Raw genomic sequence first — 26,263 nt, forward strand, 5'->3', positions numbered from 1 at the left:
TAGCAGTTGCTAAGATGGAAAAAGTGTTCAGGTCAGCATTCTTCCTGCATGTTGGGCAAAATTCCAAGTGGTCAGAGACGGCCAATCGACCCGAAACGAGCTCCGCCGATCTGGTTGCCAGGTGTCGCTTTGACTTACCGAGGTAAGACATGTTTCTATCACAGGGACACTGCAACTTGTAAACAACCTTGGCTTTAGACCAAATGGCGTAGCACTTTTCAGGGAGAAATATCGGCTAACGTGGAACGACCGGAAAATTACCCTCACATTAACTCCAAATTAGGTCTTTCTTACTTTTCCTAACTTTTCCATCTCTTCCACATGAATATTCCATCCCTCCACTTGACCATGTTTCGCCGGCTGTCACTTGCTTATGATCCTGCGTCAGGCATGTAGCTGAAATTATCAACAACCTAATATGTATTTTACACTCCACAAAAAGAGCCCAAAAGCACGACTACATGTAGATGTCATCATCGGATCAAAAATACTAATATTCTTTAAGAGTGTTCCAGAATAACTATTAACCTCATTCATTTGTAAATGATTCAAGAAAATGTGATAGCTTGTAACCGATTGATATTGGAGGGACACATTATTTGGCAGACATGTTGGTTTTTCATGCGAAAGTGGATTCCAGCATGTTACCGACTTCTCTGATGAGGTTTGTTGGAATATCGTTAAATTGCAACAAACACTTCACTAGAATTTAATGTAACCGAAGAGAGAAGTTTGCAACTCTTGTCCAAAACCGTCAGAGTGACACAGCACACGTGGCAGCATAATTGTGTGGAGTAGTAGCTAGGCACTGGCACATTATTCTGTTCAACTATAAATCCCATGACCAAGTTATCCATTAAACGATTGATTATCCTTAGCACAGAGTGTATACAAACCTATTAAATGACAATATCCCCATTTTGCATCTGTATCGTAATCTGGCGTTGTGGCGCACCATGGATTGCTGCCTGTACATCCTCCGTAGTACTTGCCGTTGTACTTAAATGGAAACACGCACTTGCCACTGGCTTTCGTATTGATATTTTCTGGAAAAAAATGATTACTGAAGTATAGTACAATACATGCGTGTTTTTGTCTGTGGCCAAGGCAAGAAATAGGCCCTAAGCATCCTAGTGAGAAACATCAGACCGTAATGGATTACTCATCCTTGGTCGAATACACGCACGTCGTCACTTAGAAGACTAGTCGACATGTGCTCCACATATAGCTATATAAAAGTCGCCCGATGGCACAGAACTTCTGAAAAAGGTTTTGGTTCAGACTATGAAATCATATCCTTCTCTTGAAGCCCTAAATGAACCTACCTCCAGTGATCTTGCCAATTGATCCATCAGTGTTACAAAATACCTTTTCCTTGCCCTCTGTCCAGGCGTCACCAGCCATTTTGACCAAACCAGCACTTGTTCGACAGGCAGCTAAAGCAGGAAGAAAAAGATAAACCTAACTCAATGAACAAGGACCGATCAGTAGCAACAGACGAGACAGTTAAGGAATGACCATGGTCAGCTGGGCGTGATTTATATTGATAAGGCATAACTACAACTCTGCCTATTTCTGGCACTTTCAACCCCGCCCAGAGATTGAACTCGGGTCGCTAAACAGCTTAAACTACGTTTGTAATCCTAACCGTCGGTTATATTCGTAATTGTAGCACGAATTTTTCACTTTCCCAAAAGCTAGGCAATAAACAGTCATATTATTCATTTATACCTGAGCAATAACCCCACTTTTTGTCCTGATCGTAATTCTCAGTAGTACCACACCATTTCTTATTATTTGCTCCCGGGACGCAGTCCTCCTGCCATTTTCCACCAAACAAGAATGGTATGACACAACCAGCTCCCCCGGCATTTCCTTCCGTCGTCGTTGGATACATGGGATCTGAAGAAAAAAATGAATGCAGATAGTCAACACTAACCCTCGGGCCAATATGTAAATTCACTTCTATCACATAAACATGTTTCACGGTCAACGAGATCAATAGTCTCAAAATGCCTGGTAGTTTACATCCGCACCAAAAACAAAACTGTCTATGGGAACCGCAGCTTCGCTGTTGTTGCAGCAAAAGCTGTTGAACCCAACCCCGGAAAATATGAAATACTTGGACAAGAACAGCTTTGTGTCAAATTTAAAGACGTTACTTTTCAAATGACACTTCGGAAGCGCTTTGAGCAGCTGACGTTTGAAGCGCTAAGACTTGAACAGTATTATTACTATTATCATAACGCTCGGGTAAACATGGTACACAGTAATAGGGTGGTTGAGATCTGTGACATATCAAGGATCCTACATACGATTACGTATACGGATAAAATTCAGTAGAAAGAGTACGATATTTGTTTCATTTCCATCCGTATATACGGTACGGGATCTGTGATAAGTCCCTGATCTCAACATCCGCCTTGATATATTTGTGTCCATTTTGAAATGGTGCAGCTGCTTCCGTTGTTGAAGTACGGCAACGAGTGCAGGGGCAAAGATACCAATAATGCACAGCATGATATTTTGTTCTTTCTAGACACATCATCGGTTAAAACCATTTAACTTAATTAATGCTAAGCACAAATGGATACAATATAATCCATCAGATTTTTCCAGTAACTGTTTTTTTTTAGATTATTACCTTGATAACATTTGTTAGTTGCTCCATGCCATTTTTCTCCTGTACCACAACCTAAAAACAAAATTGAATTTTGAATAATAGCAAAAAAGGACAAAATCTAAAACCAAAAAGCTAAGTTTTAGATCGGGAATACACAGACAAAACTGCTTGTTCTGCAGTAGATTCTATGGTTTCCTTGGATCAAGGGAATGGTATCTGCCTGTTCTGTCAACGGTGGAGCTAGTCTCTTTGCGCATGAAGAAAAGTGAGAAAAAACAAGGTAGGCGCTTAACGCATATGAAGAAAAGGAAGAAAAGGAGAAAGGTAAGGAAAACATCTCTCAAAAGTGTTTTTCTTCAGAGACTTGATTTCACAAGTCATGCAAACTTTCCGAGCTGTCTGGATGCTATCAAATTCCAGGTAATATATCAGCTAAGGAGACGTAACTGATGCCTTTCTTATTAAGCAACTAATCTTTATATCAGTTTTTCTCGAAATAAGAACTGTATCTCAATAAATTCTGAAGCGACGTGTCATAATAACATCAGTTAAATTAAGGGTTAATGCCAAGATTATGTCACAAATACTGAGCAACTAATCTTTATATCAGTTTTTCTCGAAATAAAAACTGTATCTCAATAAATTCTGTAGCGGCGTGTCATAATAACATCAGTTAAATTAAGGGTTAATGCCAAGATTATGTCACAAATATTGAGCAACTAATCTTTATATCAGTTTTTTTAAAAATAAAAACTGTATCTCAATAAATTCTGAAGCGGCGTGTCATAATAACATCAGTTAAATTAAGGGTTAATGCCAAGATTATGTCACAAATATTGAGCAACTAATCTTTATATCAGTTTTTTTAAAAATAAAAACTGTATCTCAATAAATTCTGAAGCGGCGTGTCATTATAACACCAGGTAAATAATAAGGGTTGCTAATATTATATCAAAAATATTTGTTTGTGACACCAAGTCCTTATACTTTGCAACGGTAGATCACATATAGATAACATACAATAAATGTGCACAAGAATTGGACAGAAACCATGTATGAATTGTTATATACTCACGGTTGACACACTTGTCCATTTTCCACAACTGGTCCACTTGGCATCCTAAAGTTAAAACCATTTATTAAGTATTCAAGTGAAACGTATGCTTCATCTTCTAGTTATTCTTCTGTTCTTCATGTTCATTAATTTTTTGTTTCATAAGATGTTCTTAGACCAAACGACAAAAAACAAAGAAGTCACGATATCGAGAAGCCTCAAATTCGATACAGTCGAGCAGTGTTTTCTTAGAAATGCCAGTTTTTACAAACTTTAATTTTTGTATTTGGTTCATTTTGGAATATCTATTGTACTGAGGTCAATGCCTTATCATGAAAGTATTTTACTCACTTGGTTCACACTTTTTGCTTGCCTCGTTCCATTTGTCCGCTGGGACACAGCCTGAAATAATGACGAAATCGAATGTGGTGTCACTCTAAAGAGATACGTTCATTCAAATTTGGAAGTAAGGATTGAAATTTAAAATTGTGACCGTATTCGATGTAGAATTCATTGCTGTTCTGTAACTGGATGTAAGACAATGCTCATGCCAGATTTCACCGTGCCGGATTGTACAATAGCTGCAATATGCAATAGAATTTGTCAAAGTGTAATTTAAGCACTGGTGGATGATGCTGCGAATGTCATGATCAGACTGATACAGTGACTCGGGTGCAAGCTCTGACAGGTGAGCGTGACTGCTTCCCTATACGGATTTACCGTGGAGTGGACTCGAGAAATCGTCGGGTGGAACTTACGCTCTACGCATTTCTTTGAAGTGTCTTCCCAAAGTTGGGCAATTGAACAACCTGGGGAATAAAAGAATATCCTAACGAAGAAGTCAGAAATCCCGTAACTAAAACTTAAGGAGCAAGCAGTTGGAGAATATGTATCACTTGATTCCATTAGAGTGATTATTTTTGTCTCCAAGAGGCCATTGTTGACAATATTGAAACTGGAGACAATATACAGTATGTGAGTCAAGAGAACAGCTGGAACGTCATAGTGTTATCTTACTTATTATTCAATGGCAAAGGGGTTAATAGAACTACTGGAGTTGTGGCAAAGGACTTCTGCAATGTACCCAAAATGCATTTGTTACGCTTATCAGTTAATCACACACTCCAACGATTTTTGACAAGAACTCGAGTTTAGTAAAAATAAAATGTGTCTAGAGCGAGAAATCGGCCATTGTTAATTATGCGCATATTCAAATATGACGTCACTGCTCTCCGATTGGCTAATGTGTTGTAAAGTTTTCGGCTCGCCAAACAGGGTAGAATTTTTTTCTAGTTTGGCAACCCAGCTTGCCCAACTGGGTTGATTTTCAGTGCTGTTCGGCCAGTGGCTCTCCAAACAGGGCAACAATGATGCCTGTCCCCCGAGCGGCTAATTCAAGTTTTATACCTAACATACTATTCATAACAGATAAATGCCAGTAAAACAACTTACGGTTCACGCATTTGCCTTGCTTCTCATCCCACTTCGTCTTGGCATCTGGACAACCTAGATAAGCGGTATCAACAGAAAGAAGCTATTTTGAAAATTTGACGTTTGACACTTCCGTTTTAACGAGTGTATTACAATCATATTAGTACCCATGAGCCTGTTACAGATACAAAAATACGTAAATTTATCGGGAGCACATAAGGAAAAGCGAAATATAAGGAGAAACAATTATTTCATAGAGTTACAAGTTATTAGTTTATTAGTACTGTTATCTGATGATGCATTTTATAGTTTCAATTTCCTTTGGAAAAACATAATGCGCGTCGAAAGATTGACAGCCGGAAAGAAGGATTTTCTTCCAATATCTAAAGCCCTCAGTGATTTGTCGTTGACCTGTAAAACGGCACACTCACGTAGAATGCAAGCCTTCTTCTCATTGAACCATACAGTGGCTGGATCAGTGCATCCTGAAAATGCAAAAGCTCAATAACTGACTGCAAATTGACGATTCCCTCTTTCCTCACAAAACAACATGCATGTCCAAAGAAAATACCCGAGTGTGTACGTTCGTAATGCTACAACATGCATTTATCACTGGAACATTTGTTGAATGGATGTAACTAAATTGTCATCTTAATTTCTTCAAAGGGTAATAGATACTCACGGTCCATGCATTTAGCCCCCTTCCATTCTTTGTCAGCTGGACATCCTAGAGCAATGAGAGAAAGGATGCTTTTTACAAGTTGTCAATGCAACAAAAGGATGTACATGTAACCACAATTCTTTCATCGTTCTAAGTGACATGAGAATTCCTTAATTCAATTGATGGAGAATACCACGCGTGCATACACAGTCATGACTATAGTGAAGAGAAGGTTGATGTTATTCGCAGCCACTATGTACTACTTACTTGCAATGCATTGTTTCTGTGTTTCATCCCATTTGTCAGCAGCGGCACAACCTGAAGAACATGGAGGTCACGCACCTGTATTAAACCAATCAGCACGCGGTTGTACACGAAAATAATTCAGTTTGAAATGAATGCGTGGTCTCACCATACCAGTTGAATGGTATTTTATATAATTGTTCTTAAATTGAGAATAAGGTGTGTTTAAAATGAAGAAAATTATGAAGTTTCAGTCCAATTGGCTTACTTATGTGGTTTTGAGGCTCCATTCAATCTGTCGTGGTGAAAAAGCTGACTCGAGGGTTAAAAGCCGTTAAAAATCACCCCCCCTAACTTCAGACCCCCCCCCCAACCCTGAAATTAGCATGCATAAGAACGAAAATTTCATGGTTTGACAAGCTAGGATAGGTCTATTTTGCTTTGAAAGCGTTCCTCCGGGATTGCTTCTCGGAAAAAGTTATGAGCATGTAGAAGGTACCGTTTTAAAGAGAAAACGGGTTAAAACTTTATTCCAGGTACGTCGCCTGGAGGAAAACAGGAGGTGAAATGAAAATCGGAATGCCACTGGAAGTAAGAGATAAGCAAATGAGATGCTCGTCGTGTCAAATGCAGACGTTTGATATAAGGATATTGAGTCGAGATCCTATCAGCATCATGCTGATAATGGCTGGACGATTTAAAACTTAAATGACAAAGTTCGAAATATTGATAGAACTTACGATCTGTGCACTTCTTTCCCTTGTTATCCCATTCCTTGTGTTTCTCGCAGCCTGAAAAAATTATCAAAACAATCTAACCGGCGCAATGGGACAATATATTGTTCGGAGGCAATGCAGACCAAAGGTGACAATGTCCTCCGATTACAAGTAATTTCTTTACCTTTTTGTGGGTTTTGGATGCGTTCTTGTGTTTCTTAAGTATATGTAATATGCAGGGTTCCAGACTATTTTAACACCCCTAGCGAGTGAAAAACGGCAAAATCGGCTGCTCCGAATTCAAAATTTTAAATTTTCATGCTTTCCAAGCCCTCCGCACCCCATTTCCAACTCTAAAACTGTTGATTTAGGTACCGACCAGCATATTACATATACTCTACACCCCCAAAAAAACCCACTAAAGTTCCTTAACACAAATTTTCTAAAAAAACCTAACTGATAAAGGGTTAAAATCAACTACTCACGCAAAAACGTTAATCCCCAGAGTCACTACAAACGATATCCAACATTTCTAACATTTCCAGGTTACACACAAATCAAAATAAATCGAGAAATCAAAAAACACCCCTCCCTCACATCATATATTTCACTAAAAGTCCTGCTCCGATCACACCACCGACAATAAAATACACCCATACACTTTCCCAACACACACACTCTCTGTACATTGAAACCATCATCTACAAATAACGGAAATCCCCATTTGTAACTCCCAGCTTGCTTTTACCAGTTCATAAATTCCTTAATGGAAATCTCCATTTGAAATCCCCACCTGGACGCAAGGGCCCAACGCGCCGCGTAGCGGCAAAAAAGCGAAGCTGGCGAAACATTTATAACGGGTCACCGTCACTTATTATTGGACTTATAGCACATTTACGGGGTTGCAACTATTTTGCTTTATAGTGTCACCAGGAAAGAAAAGCATGCGACCTAACGCCGATCTATTTGTATAAAGTGATAATTGGAAGGTATATAGTAGGAAATATCAATAAAATAATCATTCCATGTCGTCTTTTGAGGGCATTTTTGATTGTAAAAAATATATGTGTACGTCATCGTAGTCTCTGCAATGATAATTTTATCAGAGCAGTCTCGCGCAAGTAGAAGTTCTTTACCTATTAGTTCTTCACTTATTAGTCTCAACGTCTGGCGCAAAGCCAGACGTTTTCCATTACGATTTCACTACGATGTTTGACAAGAAGGAGCAGTGCGCGAGATATGCTAATGAGCAGACTTCCCTCGCTTGAGTTTCTGAAGAATGTTCCATATCGCGCTAAGCTCATCACTACTGATTATGACAGGCGTGCAACGGTAGGTATCTGCTCCCCAACTTCCACCCTAATACGGTACAATAAGTTACCATTTGATGGGAATGGGACAATGCCCTCACTGTATGGAGTCATAGGGATAAGAAGACATTATTCATTAGTGTTGGTACTACAAGTGATTTTGCCCAAAAAGCATGCGCATTCAAAAAACAAAATATGCAAGGTATCACGTACATGACCATGACGACGTGCAGAAAGTGCACTGGCCAGTGCATACCCTATGGCTATGTACTAGTAAACATGGTAGGCCTAAACATGAACAACATCATTATTCATCGGCAGTTCATTTTACTCCGAGCTTTTCCTGAAACATATAGCCATGATGATTAGGCCTACCATGTACCATGACCAATAACAGCACTAGATCATGTGGATGTCAACAAGTTCACATGAACCGTATAATCCCGCATAGCGCATGTGGGGCATGCGTCTAAACCAAAGCCCCAAAATCACTTGTTTTGGTCTGTTTCAGTTTCACTTGTGTTTCCCCCGTCTCCCAGTCCATAATACATTTACAGTTTACAATCCCCGATCATGGCCCAACAAAAGGTCATCGGTTGACTAAAGGAACACAACTGTTCAATGGATTTATAGTTGAATGCGATCAAACTACGTCTTTTCAATCGTGGATTGTAAATTTAACCCCATGGGCCTAGGGAAGGCCCTATAACAATACTTTCGACACAGTTATTATCTCCGGTGCCTCCACCATGTTACACACAGTGCTCACTGCTGATTCTAAAATGCGCCACCTAGTCAAAACAGGACATATGTTCTTCTAGGAATAGATCTCTTTCCAATATTTCGTCATTCCACTATCGTCATCACCTCATCATACTTTCATTGACATTACAGGCACACATCCACAGAGCACTCTTCAAATCATCTACACAGTGGTTATCCAACTAGGATTATAAAGGTAATTTCTTAGCCCCGCACAGTGGGTTTCAGTCTTGATAAAGGGGCACTATTGCTAGCAGCTAGGTAGGCAAGATAAAGTTAGACGAAGTAGCCGATAGGGGTCTCTCACCCCTCAAAGTCCGTCACAACTATTCAAGCTTGTACAAGGAATACATGCAGCGCTGACTCTAACAAGACCCAATGGGAATGTCGCACAGTCATCTGTCAAAAACAAGACCTATGTTTTAGTATGATCTCTTGCCAATATTTAATAATTGCACTATCGTCATCACCTCATCATACTTCATTGACATTACAGGCACACATGGACATTGACCACTGTTGCAGTCAACGACACAGTCGCTATCCAAGTAGCATTATAGAGGTAATTATCATTATCATACCTCATTAGCATGTGAACCAATCACGTCGCGTCCTTTGCGATCACGGCAAAGCCTCATGGAATAATGTCTTTCACCGTTGAATAATTTTTCATATTCCATGCCTACAAGTACAACTTCAATTTCTTCATATTCCATGGCTAGAAGTTCAATACTAATATAATATCCAAGATAAAGTTACAAGAAGTAGTCAATAGGGGTCTCTCACCTCTCACTGTATGTCCACACTATTCACGCTTGTACGGGGAATACATTCAATGCTGAATCTAACAACACCCAGTGCCCTTACTCTGTATATTAGTCACTGGAAGATGGCCCATTTCACTCCTTGCTTCTACTTCGCCTATAGTCTCATTGCAAACGCCTCAGTTCTATAATATCACATTCACTTTCAGCTGTCATGCAACGCAACAACTGTGCTATCTGCCATCGCACATCAACGAAGAAGTGCAGCCGCTCACATTCCACCTCACGTCTGTCCGACCAGCTGCAATCCTCGAGGACGCCCCACTGTACCACGATTTCACTACGATGTTTGACAAGAAGGAGCAGTGCGCGAGATAGGCTAATGAGCAGACTTCCCTCGCTTGAGTTTCAGAAGAATGTTCCATATCGCGCTAAGCTGACCACTGCTGACCATGACAGGCGTGCATTGGACTGGTACAGGTTGGAACTAAACATTGAATATGCTGGTGGTGACGCTTTCTGATGAGAAGTTGGTTGTGACTGATGCAGTATCCTTGGACTTGTCCACAGCATCGTTCAATCATTGCTCTCTGAGCTGCCTTGATTCTGTACTTACCCAAATACTAAGACCAAATGCCTGTTGACTGTGCTTTAAGAGAGACTGGCGCCATGCCTAGAGATATGACTGACCCCTATTGGCAAATTTGTATGACTTTATCTTGCCTACCTAGCTGCTGCCTATAGTCTCCCTTTAACTGCGGAACACTTCAAAGTCGATAAAATGCCATGTTCCACCTTTTAATGTGTTCAGACCGCCATTTTCAAAATAATCAAGTCAGGACACTGCCTTCTAGTCTCATAATAAATTTTGCTTTCCTCAATAATAACATTTCTTCTTCTTCAATGCTTTCATCATTCCAAACTTCTCCTCATCTGACTTTTACAGGGGTACAGTCGTGGCAATCAAAACCCAAATACTGAGACCAAATGCCTGTTGACTGTGCTTTAAGAGAGACTGGCGCCATGCCTAGTCTCTCTTAAAGCACAGTCAACAGACACCAACCCCCTCAGACTCAGAAACCACAAACGCCCAACCCTTCCTGCTACCTTAATACTTCTGGATCAAAATAATAAAGGTCACTTTTGTCTTATAGGAGAATAATGCTCTACTTCTGAGTCATGGAAATAACCTATGCACGTGCAATCTGGTGTCATTTTGTATGAACCAACATTATCAATTGAGCTATTATTTCATCAACATTGGTGTTATTTTATTCCATGAGGAGTATAGATGGGGCTTTATATAATGTTTTGTTTTCCCTCGGGCGTTCCACCGAAACCACTGATTCCTTCGAAACTACTGTCTGCTTTTTAATTGGAGAAAGCCTTTGTCTGCATAAAAATATTCCAGCAATGAATGTAAAAGGTATAGCCAGCCACCAATAATAAAATTTAGATTCAGATTTATCAGAGCATTGCTCTACTTCATAGTCAACACCCCCCCTGGGTTATACCCTCAGAAGTTGGAGCTGGTGTTCATTCTTTGATAATTTTTCCGTTAATACGATCCATCCTTTTTTTCTTTAGCTCACTGGAACGCTTTCCTAATTCACAAGACCAGGCAATTTGCTTAGGCGATTTTTGTTTAGGCTGTTACATCTTTCCCTTGGGAGTTGTTCGTAGTTTCCTGTTGTCCACTTGGGAGTTGTTCGTAGTTTCCTGTTGTCCACTCTGCATTTATTTCCCGAAAATTTGCTGTATATGTTGACTCTCGCTGTGTGTTCTTCTCGCTACTTCCCACGCTACAATTGCTGAGAGTGAGTAAACTAGTTGTGGCTACGGCCATAAGAGCTCCCAATTTCAAACTGAGAAAACCAGTCCACCTGTCCAGCTCATTCATCACAATGTAATCATTTCTAAGATCCTCATACAGATTATCTCTGTCATAATTCGGTAAAATCCACCCAGCTCGGGAGGAATAAGCTTCGATGGCCATTTTGCTAAATGTGTCACTAACTCTGGAGGATAAGCTGCTTTGATAAATCCTGTGATACTTTAAAATTTCATTTTCTGACATATAGTCAAGATCGTTAAAAGTGAATTGCTTCCCAGTGAATTCTTCTGTCTTTCCAGTGGCAACTAAAACCTCTAGATCCCCCTTTGCGCGTGTACCTTGTTCGGACAATACTTCACTAGGGGGTTACTGGATTTTGATTGGGGGTTACACTAGTTTGTTGCCTAGTCTGATTTTAAATTATCTTTAGTTGATAGTTAGTCTGTCTGCTAGTCTGACTGCTAGTAGGTATTGAGGACACTATGGCATCTATCAAATCTTTACTGGACTCTCTGCCATGCGTTTCTCTGCCAAGCGATTCTCTGCTAAGAGTTTCTCTACTATGCGATTCTCTGCACATTTAAGAACTAAAAATTCTCTTGGAAATTCCAAACGTAAAATCAGTTTTGATGACCAATTTTTTCTTAAGAGATCTAAAATTTCATCCTTTTCACTTTTGGAAATTATGTTGTTTTCCAGTAATGCTACCTTCATTGAATCTTCGTCTTTGTTAAAAAACAGTATCAACATACGAATGTTTTCCCTAAAATCCTTCACAATAGAGTTGTATTTTTGAATCAAAACCCAAGTAGTGATTCCATAATGCCTTCCTGAAAATGCCAAGTTACAAAGCCTGCTTGATTTTCTCTTACTGTCATGCAAATTGGCACAGTCATCAATGATGAAAAGTGTGTTTGAACCTTTGTAAACTTCCATGGCAGCAGGTAATGAATTATTCAGATTATTCTTAACAATATTGGGATCAATAATAATGAGATTTTTATCTTTGAAAACCCACTCTCGGTTATATGTCTTATTGTGTTCAAAGGTTGGACAAAAGAGAATGATGTTTTCAAAATTTCCTTTGTAGTAAGTCTCCAACAAATCTAAGACGAAGTGAGTTTTTCCACAATTTGTGCAGCCAGAAATAATGGCATCGAAAGGTTCGTAAATAAACAATGATGAGCTAGCAGTAGATAATGTCATTTATCAAAGGGATTTATTTCATTGGGATCTGCGGTATGAGACCATTATCGTATAGATATTCCGGAGAAAAATTACCAAGAGTAACAACCAGACCAAGTTTTAGAAACTCATTGATATCGGCCTGGCTGGGATCTCCAATTTTCATTTTTAAAAATATTCTCATCACAATGCTGTAACCTACCGTAATTCAAGACAAAACAAAACTTCTATAAAGCGTGTTCACAATATCTTTCTTGTCAATTGTCTCCATTTATAAACCACAAAATTAACCTAATTCATTACGCTCACGATTTGAGAATTTGTGACCCGTCACAGCGAAACCCGGCACTTGTCGCGCAGAAGATGAGCCTAAATGACACCAGGAGATAATGGAAGAAATTGATGTGCTCATATTTCACAAAAGGCAGACAACAGAGAAATGAACAAACAGTCCGCCTCAACCTGCCAAGCTCAGAGCGACATGCGCCTACTTTTGCTGTGACGGGTCACATTTTGAACATTTAACTGTGTGTCTGAAACAATAAATATTTGCATTTTGTACGGGCCTTTAGTCCCATTTTTTGTGATAGCCAACTGAATTCCATCTTTTGTGTTTTGCAAAGCTATTCCACTTCCATGCAAATTATTGTCCTCCGTGGTTCTCAGATCAAGCCACAACCCAAAATAGTTCTCATCACCGTAATACTTTTCAAGAGTTAAATTACAGTTGTGTGTTTTCTTAATATCTTCGGCCATGAAATGTTTTTTCGCTTCTTCCCATTGATCTAACAATCTCATATTATATGGTATATTTTATATTTATATATCTTATATGGTATATTTTATTAGCCACTTCCTCGATCGTAACTTTCAAATTTGAAATTCCTGGGTTTTCGAATTTTTCACTGTCTCTTTCGCCGTCGTTATGTGAGGTTACAAATAGTAACAAAATTCCTTGGATGGATCTTTTTGGAAAATTGATATTTTCATTAATTATTTTTTCGTTTGTCTCCACGTTTATTATCTTAAAATGATCTATCCAATCGTAAAATACCGAAAATCCAGAATTATGATTAATTTGTAATTGCCCCGCAACTCTTTCATCTGTAACAGTGTCATATTCCATACATATATTTTTCAATTGATAATTCATATTCGCAGTTGTGGTTGTAAAAATTACATCCTCTTTTGGCGCCAAGGTCATGCTGAATATAACGTCCTCCTGAATTGGAAATTTGTAAAACGGAGCGTGGGTTGAGAGCAAATCAAAGTCAATTGGGATTTTGTATTTATTGTCAAAAATTTCTTTCAAAGTCTTCTCATTGCTGGTGTCCCCGGTGATGTCAGCCAAAGCTACCCCGGATCTAAGCTGTCTGAGGTTACTGCTTTGGATTCCCTGACATACTCGATTGTCTCTTTCTTCATTGGACAGCCATAGGTCTTTGTAGGTGGCATACAAATTATAGTTATCTATTTCGAGAAAGTTTTCAGTCCCCCACTTAACATTCAGTTTTGAAATAATATTTCTCCCTAAATTATTTACTACAGAATCTTTGCTATTTCCTGAGATAATAACATCCGCCGACAGATAAACACTACCAGGTACGAAGAAGGTATTATTATTTAACTTTGGAATCTTCACATACAGAGTTTCCTTTGGTTGTGCCGACGATGGGTTGTGAGTGATAACGTAATGGTTACGTTCAGCTTTCAAACCTAGTGGAACGCAATTGCTTCTTTGGGTGTTTAACACTTTTCCAGTTGCCATTTATTTAGGAAGATTTTTTCTTCCCCCTAAACGTTTTTACCCCTTCGAATAAACCATAGATTATTGAACTTACAACAACGAGCAATAAAATTATAAGATGCTCCGCCAGAAAACCAACAACTGCCCCAACTGATTTCAGAATGAATGACATGATCGAACCTATCATTACCGGCAGAGCTGCGGCCGATTTCTTAGGCAATTCTTTTAACCAATTAGCAAATTTCTTTAATCCATTTTTACCCTATCTGGGATATCTATTTATGGTTTTGGTCCGGGAGGGGGATTAGGAGGTTTTTTTGTTGATCTCAAAGAATTACTAATAAGACCTAAGGTTGTGAAAAACACTACTATTGCAGCTACAAATGCTCCAATAGTTGGGCCATCCAATTTTAAGAATAATTTCAATCTATCTTTCAGAGGTATTTTTGAGTCTGGTTTTTTCAAAACATCTTTAATCAAACGTTTCATTCTGCTTGTGCTCCTTTCCATTTCTCAAATACTTTTTGACGCTCTTCGTCCAGTTGGCCTTTTACTTTATCTAGTTCCTCTTTAACTTTATCAATTTCTTCTTTTAATTCTTGGTTTTCTTCAACCTCTTCGGTCACACCTATTAATTAATCTCTCTGTAGATTTTCAAGTCTCTTTACGTATTCTTTCAACTTCCACTCCAATTCCACTTTCTTATCTTCTAGATCTTCCATCTGTATATCTTTCGTCGCCTTTACAGTGGCTAAATCATCCCCCGCCCTTTTTAACGCTCTGACTTCCCTCATTACATTTTCACTAAGTCCCAAATCTATCAATTCTTTATCAGTAGCATCAATTAACATATAAAGTGTTTTACCAGGTTTACCAACAATATTCGCTACAAAACTGTTCTCCACAATGTTTGTTTCCGGCGGGTTATTGTTTGCTGATGCGGATGACTCAAATGGTTTGGGTTGCATTTCTATTTCTTCATCGGGGGGGGGGGGGGGGGGGGGGGGGGTTAGTAGTTTGATTAGAGATTTATGTACTCTAGATTTATAGTTGTTTTTGGCAGAAGAAGGAGCATAAAATTTTCCATTTCTTCTGGTGAGGATGATAAGTGTTCCTTTGTGTCTGAAAAACATTTGATTTGGAATTTTACTGTATCTTGGATTCAATTTTAAAAGTTTACGTATACCAGCATTTGTGTAATTCCACTTTGTTCCTTCTAAAGCACCCCTAATATCTTTTTCAGTTGCAAGTCTACCAACTTTTCTTATTGATGTTGTATTTGAAAAGCGTGTTCTCGTAGGTAACGGTTCATATGACCCAACACTGGTATTGAATTCTGTATCATCTGGCTCCTTGAAACTTGATTAGAGATTTATGTACTATAGATTTATAGTTGTTTTTGGCAGAAGAAGGAGCATAAAATTTTCCATTTCTTCTGGTGAGGATGATAAGTGTTCCTTTGTGTCTGAATAACATTTGATTTGGAATTTTACTGTATCTTGGATTCAATTTCAAAAGTTTACGTATACCAGCATTTGTGTAATTCAACTTGTTCCTTCTAAAGCACCCCTAATATCTTTTTCAGTTGCAAGTCTACCAACTTTTCTTATTGATGTTGTATTTGAAAAGTGTGTTCTCGTAGGTAACAGTTCATATGACCCAACACTGGTATTGAATTCTGTATCATCTGGCTCCTTGAAACTAGTTTCAGATGTTGGTTCTAATTCATTTCGAATTTCTGTTCGATTTAGTTCATCCATTTCAAAGTCTTCACCTCCGCCTTCAGTCATTTAGATTAATTAAAACATACTAAGAGGTTAAATTTTACTTTTTTATTTCCCCCCTTAACAGCTTTTACACCTTCAATTAAACCATATATTATTGAACTAACAACAATCATCACTAGTATGATAACATTTTCAGCCAGAAAACTAACAACAGCACCTACTGATTTCAGGATGAGTGAAACAATAGATCCAATAGTACCCGGAAGAGCTACAATTGATTTCTTAGCTAATTCTTTAAGCCACCGAGCAAACTTCTTGAGTCTTTCCTTTACTCTATTTGTAATGCTTGGTTCTGGTTTTAGAGGGTTCGGATTAGACCCAGCTGTCAATCTAATGGAATTACCAATAGTCAATCCTACAGTGGTTAGTATCATAGTGAGTGAAGTTACTACCAATTTTCACACCTTCCAATTTCAAGAGTAATTTTATTCTTCCTTTCAGAGCAATCTTTGAATCTGTTTTTTTCAGAACATATTTCCATATTCTATTCAAGTTTTCCCTTTGTGATTCATATTCATTTTCAATTTCTTTGTCTAGTGCTTCCTTTATTTCCTGTTTCTTCTCGGGGTCACTCTCCTTCTCGTACTGCTCATCAAACCGTTCAATCTTATTTCTAAGTTTGGTTATACTATTCTCCACCTCTTTCATTTTGGGGGTTACTTTCTTAATTTCTCTAGAGTCTAATAATTCTTCTAATTCATGATTAGTTGCATTAGACACTACCGCAATTAATTCTTCAATGAGATTTACTGAATCATAATTTCCATCATCACTGTTAACTGTATCTTCAAATTGATTTACTTCATTTGATCTCTGCTCTGTTGGTCTTCTGACTGGTTTCGGAGATGAAGGTCATAACTCATGAACAGTCTCATGCAATTAATTTGTTCTGGTGTTATTATTATTGGAGTGCTAGCTCCCGTTGGATTTCGTTCAGGAGGTGGAGGTCGTAATCCAGGAACAGTCTCCTGCGTATGTTCTGGTGGATCCGATTCATTTACTCTTTGTTTTGTTCCAACAATAGACACATCTTTGGTGGGGTTTAAATAATGGCTCATTTCACTTAATTTGCCCACGACTGACTTTCCACCAGCAAACTTATTAATTTCAGATTTGTTTAGAAGATTTCCTTCTTTATTCGTTATTTTAACCTAAACTAGTTCTCCTTTGCTACTCCGACCAACCATGAATAGTACATCCTCAAAAAGAAATTGTATATCGGGTGGGTTTATTTTTAAAATAACATGTTCATTAATATTCTTAACTTCATATCCCGTAAAAATGAGTTTTTCCAATTCCTTTAAACGTCCTTTTGTAAACCTAAAGTTTTTAGTTTTTTTTGAAACCACTGGAATTTAGAATGTTCCTTTTTATTTTTTCTTTATCCTTCACATCCGAAATAATCCACAATTCATTTTTTATTTTTTTAGATATTATTTCAATTCCTTTTGACCAGTCAACATTCGGATTATTATAGTCCAAATTTGTGGGGTCATCAGATAAATTACTATCAGAACTAGATGATGAGTTGTAAGATGTATCCACATCATTAGCATCAACATTAGAATCTTCAGGGGAATCAGAACTAAAAGGGGGATCATAATTAACAGGTACATCATCTTCGGGAGGGTTGTCACGTCCGCTATCAGCCATTAAGATTAGTTAAAATACCAAATTAAACTGACAACTCCACCGGCCACTGCTGCTAAAATAAATTTAATGTTTTAATGATCGGTAAAAAAACTTTTTTTTTATTTCCCTACTTAATGTTTTTTCCCGCGTAAGTGGTGCTAATTGTTCCGGAGGCCGGCGCTCCTAGGGGGTTTTTTTATCCACCAAGCTTCGCAACACTCTGTGCGCTTTCAATTTGTAAGTCTTTACAGGCGGGCCTTTCATTAAAGGAGGTGTAGTATTCTTTTTGCGGTTGATATCATTTTTCCCAATACTCATTAATGACGGCGCTATCAAAATATTATTGTTGTAATTCATGATGTTCCCGATTTTTAAAACCATGTTGGACCCAATGATGTATAAACCTGGGGCAATTACATGATCCAATCTGGTGTGGGTTTCGGCAATTGATTTTTGATACCTTTGAATTGAGGTAGGAATGTCGGCGTGTTTGTTGATTGAGTCTTTTAAAAGTTTGGTAAATTCTTTCTGGGCATCAAATTCAGTTCCTGTTGCTCCCGTAATTGGGGTTCTGGTGAGTGCTTGGGACCCTAGTATGCAGTAAACATATGTTCGGACAGAATTGTTAAGTCGATCGATACCGGGGTTTGAGAAGCCAGATGACTTAAAAATCATGAATTGTTGATATGTTTGGCAGTGGTTCTCTTTGATAACGTCAAAAACATTTTTATGCTGATTAACATGCCACTTAATGAAAGTATCTGGATATTTGAAGGTAGCCATTCCAGCATCCCAATCTGCTGTAAACATTAGAGGCATTTTAGTTTCGTGAACCTGTATGGCATGATATATGTTGCAATATTCAATAAAAATATTTTTCATGCAATATTGATTTTTGTTCATTCATCGTTTCATTTTTGATGCAATGTTACACTTTTTTATGCAATGTTAACATTTCCATTCAATGTGTGTTCATATTTGAGGCAATGTTACATTTCTTTATGCAATGTTTACTCGATAATTGTTCATTCAATATTTCTTATTAGATGCAATAATTCACTTTTTTCATGCAATAATGTTCAAATTTTCATTCGATAGTTGCCCTGATAATTGATCATTCAATGTTTCGTATTCGATTCAATGTTTCACTTTTTTATGCAATAACGATTTCTAAATTTCATAAAATGATCATGTCATATTTGGCAATTATTCATTCAATGTTGGCGGAAACTTTTTCATTCAATATTTTGCGAAAATATTTATGCGAAAACTGCATTGTGGGTAAATTTAGAAACGCGGATGCTGATTGGCTAATCTCGTGACGGGGAATAAGACAGCTCCATTGTTGTGTACATGCTGTCAATGGCTGTATGAATGAGACCAAACCATACAATTGTGATTGTCATGACAGCCTCCCTCCAAGCTCGAGCATATTAAACGACTTTGGAAAAAGTTGTGTACAATGTGCTAGTGGTACATATCGCTCCTATTCCACTACACGAGATTAGCCAATCAGTGTCTTCGTTTCTAATATTACCCACAATGCAGTATTCGCATAAATATTTTCACAGATTATTGAAAGAAAAAGGTTGCGCCAACATTGAATGAATAATTGCCAAATATTGCATGAAAATTTAATCGTAATTGCATGAAGAAAATTGAAAACATTGCATCAAATATGAAACTTTGAATGCATATTATCGAATGAAAATTTGAACATTGAATGAAAAAAGTGAAACATTGCATCAAATATGAAACATTGAATGAACAATCATCGAGTAAACATTGCATAAAGAAATGTAACATTGCATCAAATATAAACACACATTGAATGGAAATTTTAACATTGCATAAAAAAGTGTAACATTGCATCAAAAATGAAACGATGAATGAACAAAAATCAATATTGCATGAAAAATATTTTTATTGAATATTGCAACATATATCATGCCATAAACCTGCATCAGGAAAAAAAATATTTTTGAGTCATTTATGTAGTAACCAGGATCTGTGATGTTGGGATTATAGTCTGGAACACTCCAAGAAGTCCATCCGTCAAAAACCGAAAACTCATACTCGTCTTTTAAACCAAACTCGCTCAGCAACTCTCCCGGCTTTCCCCGGTTAATACCATTATTTGTTTCATTAAAATTTATTTCTCCTGGACTGGGGATCTGTAAATTTTTTATAATTTTACAAATCTGGTAATATGTGTGGAATCTATAAAACGATCTGATCATTGGAATTTTGTGGTTCAAGTGTTTGTTAACCGAAACCCCACAGCCGATTGTTGCAAACCACACTGCCATGTTAAATTGATTCGGGTAAAACGACAATGGGTTTTTTTCCAGTCGCAAACAATCTGATCTATTTTTCAAACGTAAAAACCCCGAAGTTATATTACATTCTTTTATTTTGAAAAAGTCGTCATCACTAACATAAACCGCAAAATTAAAAAAGTCATAATCAATAGTCTTCTTGTGTTTTGTCGCCAGCAGATAGTACATAATTTATTTAAGCGAAATAGGGAGGAGCCGAAGGGATTACTGAAGGGATTACTGGTGAATAATAATTGTAATTATAATTTACTGTGGCTTGATTTTTTCCAACATTTCCGTTTTGGCAATTTTTTTCCCCTGCTCTAAAAAAGATTGTTTTAAGGTATCCACATTAATAGTATCTAAAGGAGTATCTCTTTGTTTTTTTCTGATGGCATTTTTCATAGAAATATATTTCTCCTTTTCTTTTATGATTAATGAGAATTCCCCGGTTGTGATGTGAGAATCGCTAATGGCTTTATTGACTAAATCATTAATGGTGTTGAGTTTTGAAATTGCCAACATTCCTATTTTCTCATGTTTTCCTATTTTTTCAAGTATGTTTTTTTTCTCCCAACTTAGGGCCGATGAGATAATGGTGCTTCCAATTGTCACTCCTCCTAACGCCAAACCTATTGGTGCGGTTAGTACACCTGCTAATGCGGACACACCAACTGATCCAGCTGCTACGCTAGTTCAATTTAGAAAGTGGCTAATGCCAGTAATTGCGTTGAATGCTTTTTTTGTACTTTGAGAATATCTTTCTCCTAAACTCAATCTCCTCCTCCAAATACTTCTTGACTTCACAGATCTGTTGGAGTCTAAATTCTTGTGGTTTATCTGCATATTTTAAGTATTCTGCCAAATTAGGATAAATCACATTTTCATTACTCTCACTCATTTATTTAGGATAATTTTAAATATGTGAAATGCTAGAATCTCCTATAGGTACTACAACTTTCGGGGGGGGGGGGTAGATATCCTAGTATTTATTTTTATTGACGGGGGGGGGGGTTGTTTCAGGCAAAGCACGCTAGTTACTTTGGATGGGGGAGGGGCATTAGCTCCCAAAGGAGCAGTGGTAGGAGTTTGAGATTTATCATCCGGAGCTGGAGCTCCTGTTGGAGTTTGAACTCTCACTTCATGATAATCTATCCGTGGTTCATGTTGAATTTCTTCTAGTACTTTCTTCTAGTTTTTTGATCGCTTCGAATAACCCCAAATTCTGCTCGTTTAGTAATAAGGGAAGTTCTAGTTGTACATCTGATCCCTTGAAATATACACTGGATATCCCCCACCTTTGGGTGTGTCTTTACATTTGGGGTGGTGACCACATGTGATGGATTCATTTTGTTCTAATAGATGAAATCGTTGTTCGTCTGTGAGATCCGAAGGGTGTACGCCTGTAGGATTTAAAAAAAAGGGATCAACACCACATCTTTTGGTGGGGGTAGACACAGGTAGACTTAGGTCGTAATCCACTGTTGGTGTGTCAGCCCCTGTTGGAGTGTCAACTACCGTTGGAGTGTCAGCCTCTGTTGGGGTGTCAACTACCGTTGGAGTTTGCTTTGGGGGTGGGGTTGGGAAGGAGGTTTACAATCTGGAGCACCGGCTGGTGTTGGATTGCTTGGATCTATCTGTGGTTTATGCTGAATTTCTTCTAGTATTTTCATCCAGTTTTTTTGACGCTTCGAATAACCCCAAATTCTACTCATTTAGTAAGAATAGAAGTTCTAGTTGTACGTCTGCTCCATTGAAATCCACAGGACGGTTGTGTTCGTCAGTTATCCAGATTCTAAATTCGTTAAATTTTTCTTCACATGGTCTGTTTCTCAACCCCGTCAAATATTGTTTGAGTGAATCTCCGAAATCACACTCCTTCAATGGAATTCTTGCTAGCAAATCTGACTAACTTGAATTGTAAATTATGTCATTTTTATCGATTATATCGCAGTGAATGCGGAAGAATTCGAACGGTCTAAAATTAATTGGTTTGTCGCCAACATGACATAGCCGGGGGTCGTCACCAACTCATTAAATCCCCCCTTGGGAACATTAGATCCCAAAAGATCTTTCACTTCCTCCGTAACTATTAGACAATACTGCATTTTATCTTTTTTTCTACAAGCGACCCCAAGTAAGCCGGTTGTTTCCTGGAGTTGAAAACCTGATCCATATTGGTTGTGCCCACCTACTTCCATTTGGGCTCTGAAACCCTCAATGAAAGATTTTACCATGTATAGTCCATCTGGAAGTATAATGCGGTACCTACCAACCCCTTTTTTGATTGTGAAGTTATTGTTTCCTAATTTTCTAGAAATGTTGTAAAAAGTACAGGGCAGTCCTACAAAGGTAATTCTCATACCACTAACATTAGACAACATCTCATCCAACTGAATTGTAAGGTTGTTACAATTTTGACCACTTAACCACTTTGACTCAATCATAACTATTTTTTCACGCATTTATTTAAGTTAGTTTTAAGTTTTTTAAGTTTAGGGAGAGCTCCGTTGTTTTGTAAAGTTTTTTTAAGTATAGAGATGTTAAGTTTTTTTCAGTTTTCAGTTTTTTAAGTTTAGAGATATAAGTTTTTTTATTTTTTGGGAGAACTCCTTTAGGAGCTAACGCTCCGCTGTTTTTTAAGTTTTTTTAAGTTTAGAGATTTTAAGGTTTTTTTATTTGTTCAGTTTTTCAGGTTTTTTTAAGTTAAGAGATTTTAAGTGTTTTTTATTTTTCAGTTTTTTCAGTTTTTTTAAGTTTAGAGATTTTAAGTTTTTTTTATTTTTTTATTTGTTATTTTTTTAATTTTAAGAATTTTAGATTTATTGAACAAATAAGATTTCATGGTGTTGGTTTTTATTTTTCCCTTTGTAAACAAACAAAGTAAATATCAGGATTTCCCTTCAAGGTTTCCCTCTGGGGTTCCGTCATCTTGTTGAACCTTTCTGATAGATAGATAGATGTGATTTCAACAATACTACCCAATTTTGAAAACACTAGAGTAATTTCCAGTCTTTCGCCAAGCTTTCTTTGTGCTTTAGAAATATCTTTCATTTTGTATCTTTCATCAATTTCTAAGTCTTCGAGTTTACCATAATTTTTTGGTATTTTAGGTTTGAAATCCATGTTCAAATCCTCTAAAAATTTTGATAGATTTTCGACATTTTCGACTTCTTTATTTTCACTTATTTTACCCTCCATTTATAATACCTTTTTTTTAAATAGACGAATTATCAAATTTTTAACAATTTAAGAAGAAAAAAATCTTAAATGCAACAAATAAAGTATCAACCTAAAAAAGAATTTTGTCGAGATTGTCTTTCTGAAGTTTTAAAGAAAAACTACAACCACCATCTAAAATCTGAAAAACATAAAAATAACACAAAAAAAATCAGAGGAATTAAATAGAAAACTAATGCCTAAGAACGAACTTCCTCTAATTCAGAACGAACTTCCTCTAATTCAGAACAAAGAGCCGACGAACGAACCTACTAACAGTTCTAGTATAATACTTCACAACTGACAGAAACAGAGGAATTTTTTTTATCGATGGCGGGGAAAATCAAAGGAATAGAAATAGTTAACAAATTTGGAAGAAAGGAAAAAAACCATTTACCTTCAGATTTTGTAACTGTGAAATTTAGACAACCACAAGTAGTAACAGACTTGTCGAATTACAAAGAGAAATTGTTGAGATTTTGTCACTTCTAAAAAGTTATCATTTTAAGATAAGTATTAATGTGGAAGTTAACTATAAAGAATAACACCGAAATACTTCATGGAATTCAATCTCCTTTTGAAGTTGTTAGCAGAAGTTGCAGTACAAAAATGGTTGGATTACATCACATTACAAATCGAAGAGAGATATTTTAAAGGAAGTGGACTGACACTTAAAAAGATAAACAGAGCGGATTTATTTTTAGTTGCATACAGAGCTACCAAAGGAGGGCACTTAATTAAACTTCCTTTCAAATCTAGTTCGATAATTAATGTACAATGTAATGACGGGAAGTGTTTTTTGTGGAGTTTGTTAGCAGCACGTTACGAACCAATTAATCACAATTGTGATGCTAGCTCCTACAGGATATATGAAGGTAAAGTCAAAATAAATAATTTTCCAGTATGTGTAAAAAAAGATGTGCCAAAAATTGAAAGAGAAAATAATTTGAAGATTAATATTTTTGAGTTGGTGAAACCAGCGGGAGCTAATAAGCAATTAAATAATCTGTTAGATTACACTTTGGAACCACTCTATCTATCTGATAATTTTGAGGATGAAAACGTAATAGATATTTTGTACTACCAAGAACATTATATGCTACTGAAAAATATATCTGTGTTTTTTCGTAATAATAACAGTAATAAAAAATATTTATGTAGAAGGTGTATGAATCCTTTTGATAGGGAAATAACTCTAGTTAATCACAAAAAGAAATGTGGGGTACATGATTATTGCGCAGTCAAAATGCCACAAAAGGGAAGTGCAGAGGCAAACCTAAAATTTAAAAAACACCTGTTTAAAAATAGGGTTCCTTTCGTGATGTACGCCGATTTCGAAGCAACTAGTGATAATTTAAAAGATTCAGAGGGTGTTCTAGTAAAAGTTACAGATGAGGGATCAGAAAAAACTAAGCGATTAAAAATCCAAAAAGCCTCTGCAGTGGGATTTATATTCATTCAGATTATCAAGAACTTTTTGAAAGTGCATATTTTTCATACCGCGGGGAGGATGTGGTTGATTGGTTTTGTGAGTGGTTAATGCAGAAGGAAGATGAATTTGGGAAACTTTTAAACACAGAAGTAGAAATGGAATTTACTAGCGAAGAGCAAGAAAAGTTTGAGTTGAATAAGAAAAACCGAAACTGCTAATATTGTGGCAAAGATAATAAGAATAATGAAAAAATAGTTAGGGATCATGACCATTACAGTGGTAAGTTTAGAGGTGCGGCTCACAGCTTTTGTAACCTCATCGCAAAACATGCCAACTTTGTACCGATTTTCTTCCACAATCTTAGTCACTATGACTCTCATCTTTTCATTAAAACACTGGTTAAAAAAACATTAATTAAGAAGACAAAAGGTAACAGACTGAAACTCCTTCCCAAATCAGCTGAAGACTATATTTCTTTTCAGTTTGGTTGTTTTCGGTTTTTAGATTCCTTCAGATTTCTGCAATCCGGTTTGGACATCATAACAAAATCAATGGTAGATTGTGACTTCAAAATCACCAGGAAGTTTTGTCCAGACAACGAAGACTTCAAATTACTGAGAAAGAAAGGTTCTGTACCATATTCTTTTTACACCTCACAAGAATGTTTCAACGAAGAAACACTTAGAGAAGATATGTTTTTTAACGATTTGAAAAATGAAATGGAACCTCTGGAGGTGTATCAAAAAGCAAAAGAGATTTGGGATCACTTCAAGGCGAAAGAAAATGGGAGTTGGGGCTCTCGCTTGGACCATGGAAAATTTATAGATTTGTACCTAGAATCTGATGTGTTACTTTTGGCAGACCTTTCTTGAAAATTTAGAGATGTCAATTTAAACTATTTTGAAATCGATCCTTGTCATTGTTACTCCGCTCCTGGTGTCACTTGGCAAGCGGATCTGAAATAAACAGGCATCAATCTTGATTTACTAACTGAAGTTGATTCTTTTCTGCTATTTGAAAAAGCAATAAGAGGTGGAATTTCTGGGGTAATGGGAACTAGATATTTCAAAGCTGATGACCAACATAAACTTCTGTATGTCGACGCAAATAATCTTTACGGTTGGGCCATGATGCAAATGTTACCTGAGTCTTATTTCAGAGTTTACGAAGAAATACCCGAAATAACAGAAGAGAATATAATGAATATTTCTGAAAATTCTGAAAAAGAAAAAATAAAGTTTAAATCATTGAATTTTCTGTATTGTCCGGAATCAGTATTAAATTCCCTACGAGGAATTGAGTGACTACGAGAAGAAATTGCTGGGGGATGAGAAGAGACCTAAGGTTGAGAAACTTATCTTGAATCAGAAAAATAAGAAAAACTACATAGTGCATTACAGGATTTTACAATTTTACCTAAAGCAAGGAATGGTGTTGAAAAAAATCCACAACGTCATAAGTTTTAGGCAGAAAAAGTGGTTGGGAAAATATATCGATTTCAAAACCAAACAGAGAATGGTGGCCAAAACAGACTTTGAGAAAGAT

The 26,263-nt window shown here is 37.0% G+C and overlaps 3 protein-coding genes across 3 annotated transcripts in view; 2 read left to right on the forward strand and 1 right to left on the reverse strand.

Annotated features, from left to right (window-relative positions):
• LOC135494239 (Na(+)/H(+) exchanger beta-like) overlaps positions 1-26,263 on the forward strand; it is a 333,142-nt gene that overhangs the window by 19,452 nt on the left and 287,427 nt on the right. The gene's annotated exons all lie outside the window — the stretch shown is intronic.
• Positions 1-26,263, reverse strand: part of LOC135494237 (zonadhesin-like) — a 56,115-nt gene that overhangs the window by 729 nt on the left and 29,123 nt on the right. The window contains exons 19-31 of the mRNA XM_064782083.1: positions 6,753-6,803; positions 6,037-6,087; positions 5,791-5,835; positions 5,540-5,593; positions 5,130-5,183; positions 4,436-4,486; positions 4,029-4,079; positions 3,699-3,743; positions 2,645-2,695; positions 1,732-1,902; positions 1,326-1,436; positions 897-1,046; positions 295-396 (exon numbers count right to left, since the gene is read on the reverse strand). Coding sequence (XP_064638153.1) covers positions 295-396; positions 897-1,046; positions 1,326-1,436; positions 1,732-1,902; positions 2,645-2,695; positions 3,699-3,743; positions 4,029-4,079; positions 4,436-4,486; positions 5,130-5,183; positions 5,540-5,593; positions 5,791-5,835; positions 6,037-6,087; positions 6,753-6,803 — 987 coding nt within the window. The remainder of the gene's footprint in view (positions 1-294; positions 397-896; positions 1,047-1,325; positions 1,437-1,731; positions 1,903-2,644; positions 2,696-3,698; positions 3,744-4,028; positions 4,080-4,435; positions 4,487-5,129; positions 5,184-5,539; positions 5,594-5,790; positions 5,836-6,036; positions 6,088-6,752; positions 6,804-26,263) is intronic.
• LOC135494241 (uncharacterized) lies at positions 7,971-10,353 on the forward strand. The gene is made up of 4 exons (XM_064782088.1): positions 7,971-8,060; positions 8,933-8,996; positions 9,297-9,362; positions 9,774-10,353. Exons 1-4 carry the CDS (start codon positions 8,008-8,010, stop codon positions 9,915-9,917), a joined length of 327 nt encoding a protein of 108 aa, XP_064638158.1. The 5' UTR covers positions 7,971-8,007; the 3' UTR covers positions 9,918-10,353.

Source organism: Lineus longissimus, chromosome 10 (assembly GCF_910592395.1).
Source record: "Lineus longissimus chromosome 10, tnLinLong1.2, whole genome shotgun sequence".
NCBI classification, from domain to species: Eukaryota; Metazoa; Nemertea; class Pilidiophora; order Heteronemertea; family Lineidae; genus Lineus; species Lineus longissimus.

Bases quoted from the DNA above. Each gene is read 5' to 3' on its own strand.
- LOC135494241 (XM_064782088.1), top strand. From the start codon at position 8,008: ATGTTCCATATCGCGCTAAGCTCATCACTACTGATTATGACAGGCGTG. The intron at 8,061-8,932 runs GTAGGTATCTGC...TTGACATTACAG, and splicing joins ATTATGACAGGCGTGCAACG to GCACACATCCACAGAGCACT. The intron at 9,363-9,773 runs GTAATTATCATT...ATTCACTTTCAG, and splicing joins ATCCAAGTAGCATTATAGAG to CTGTCATGCAACGCAACAAC.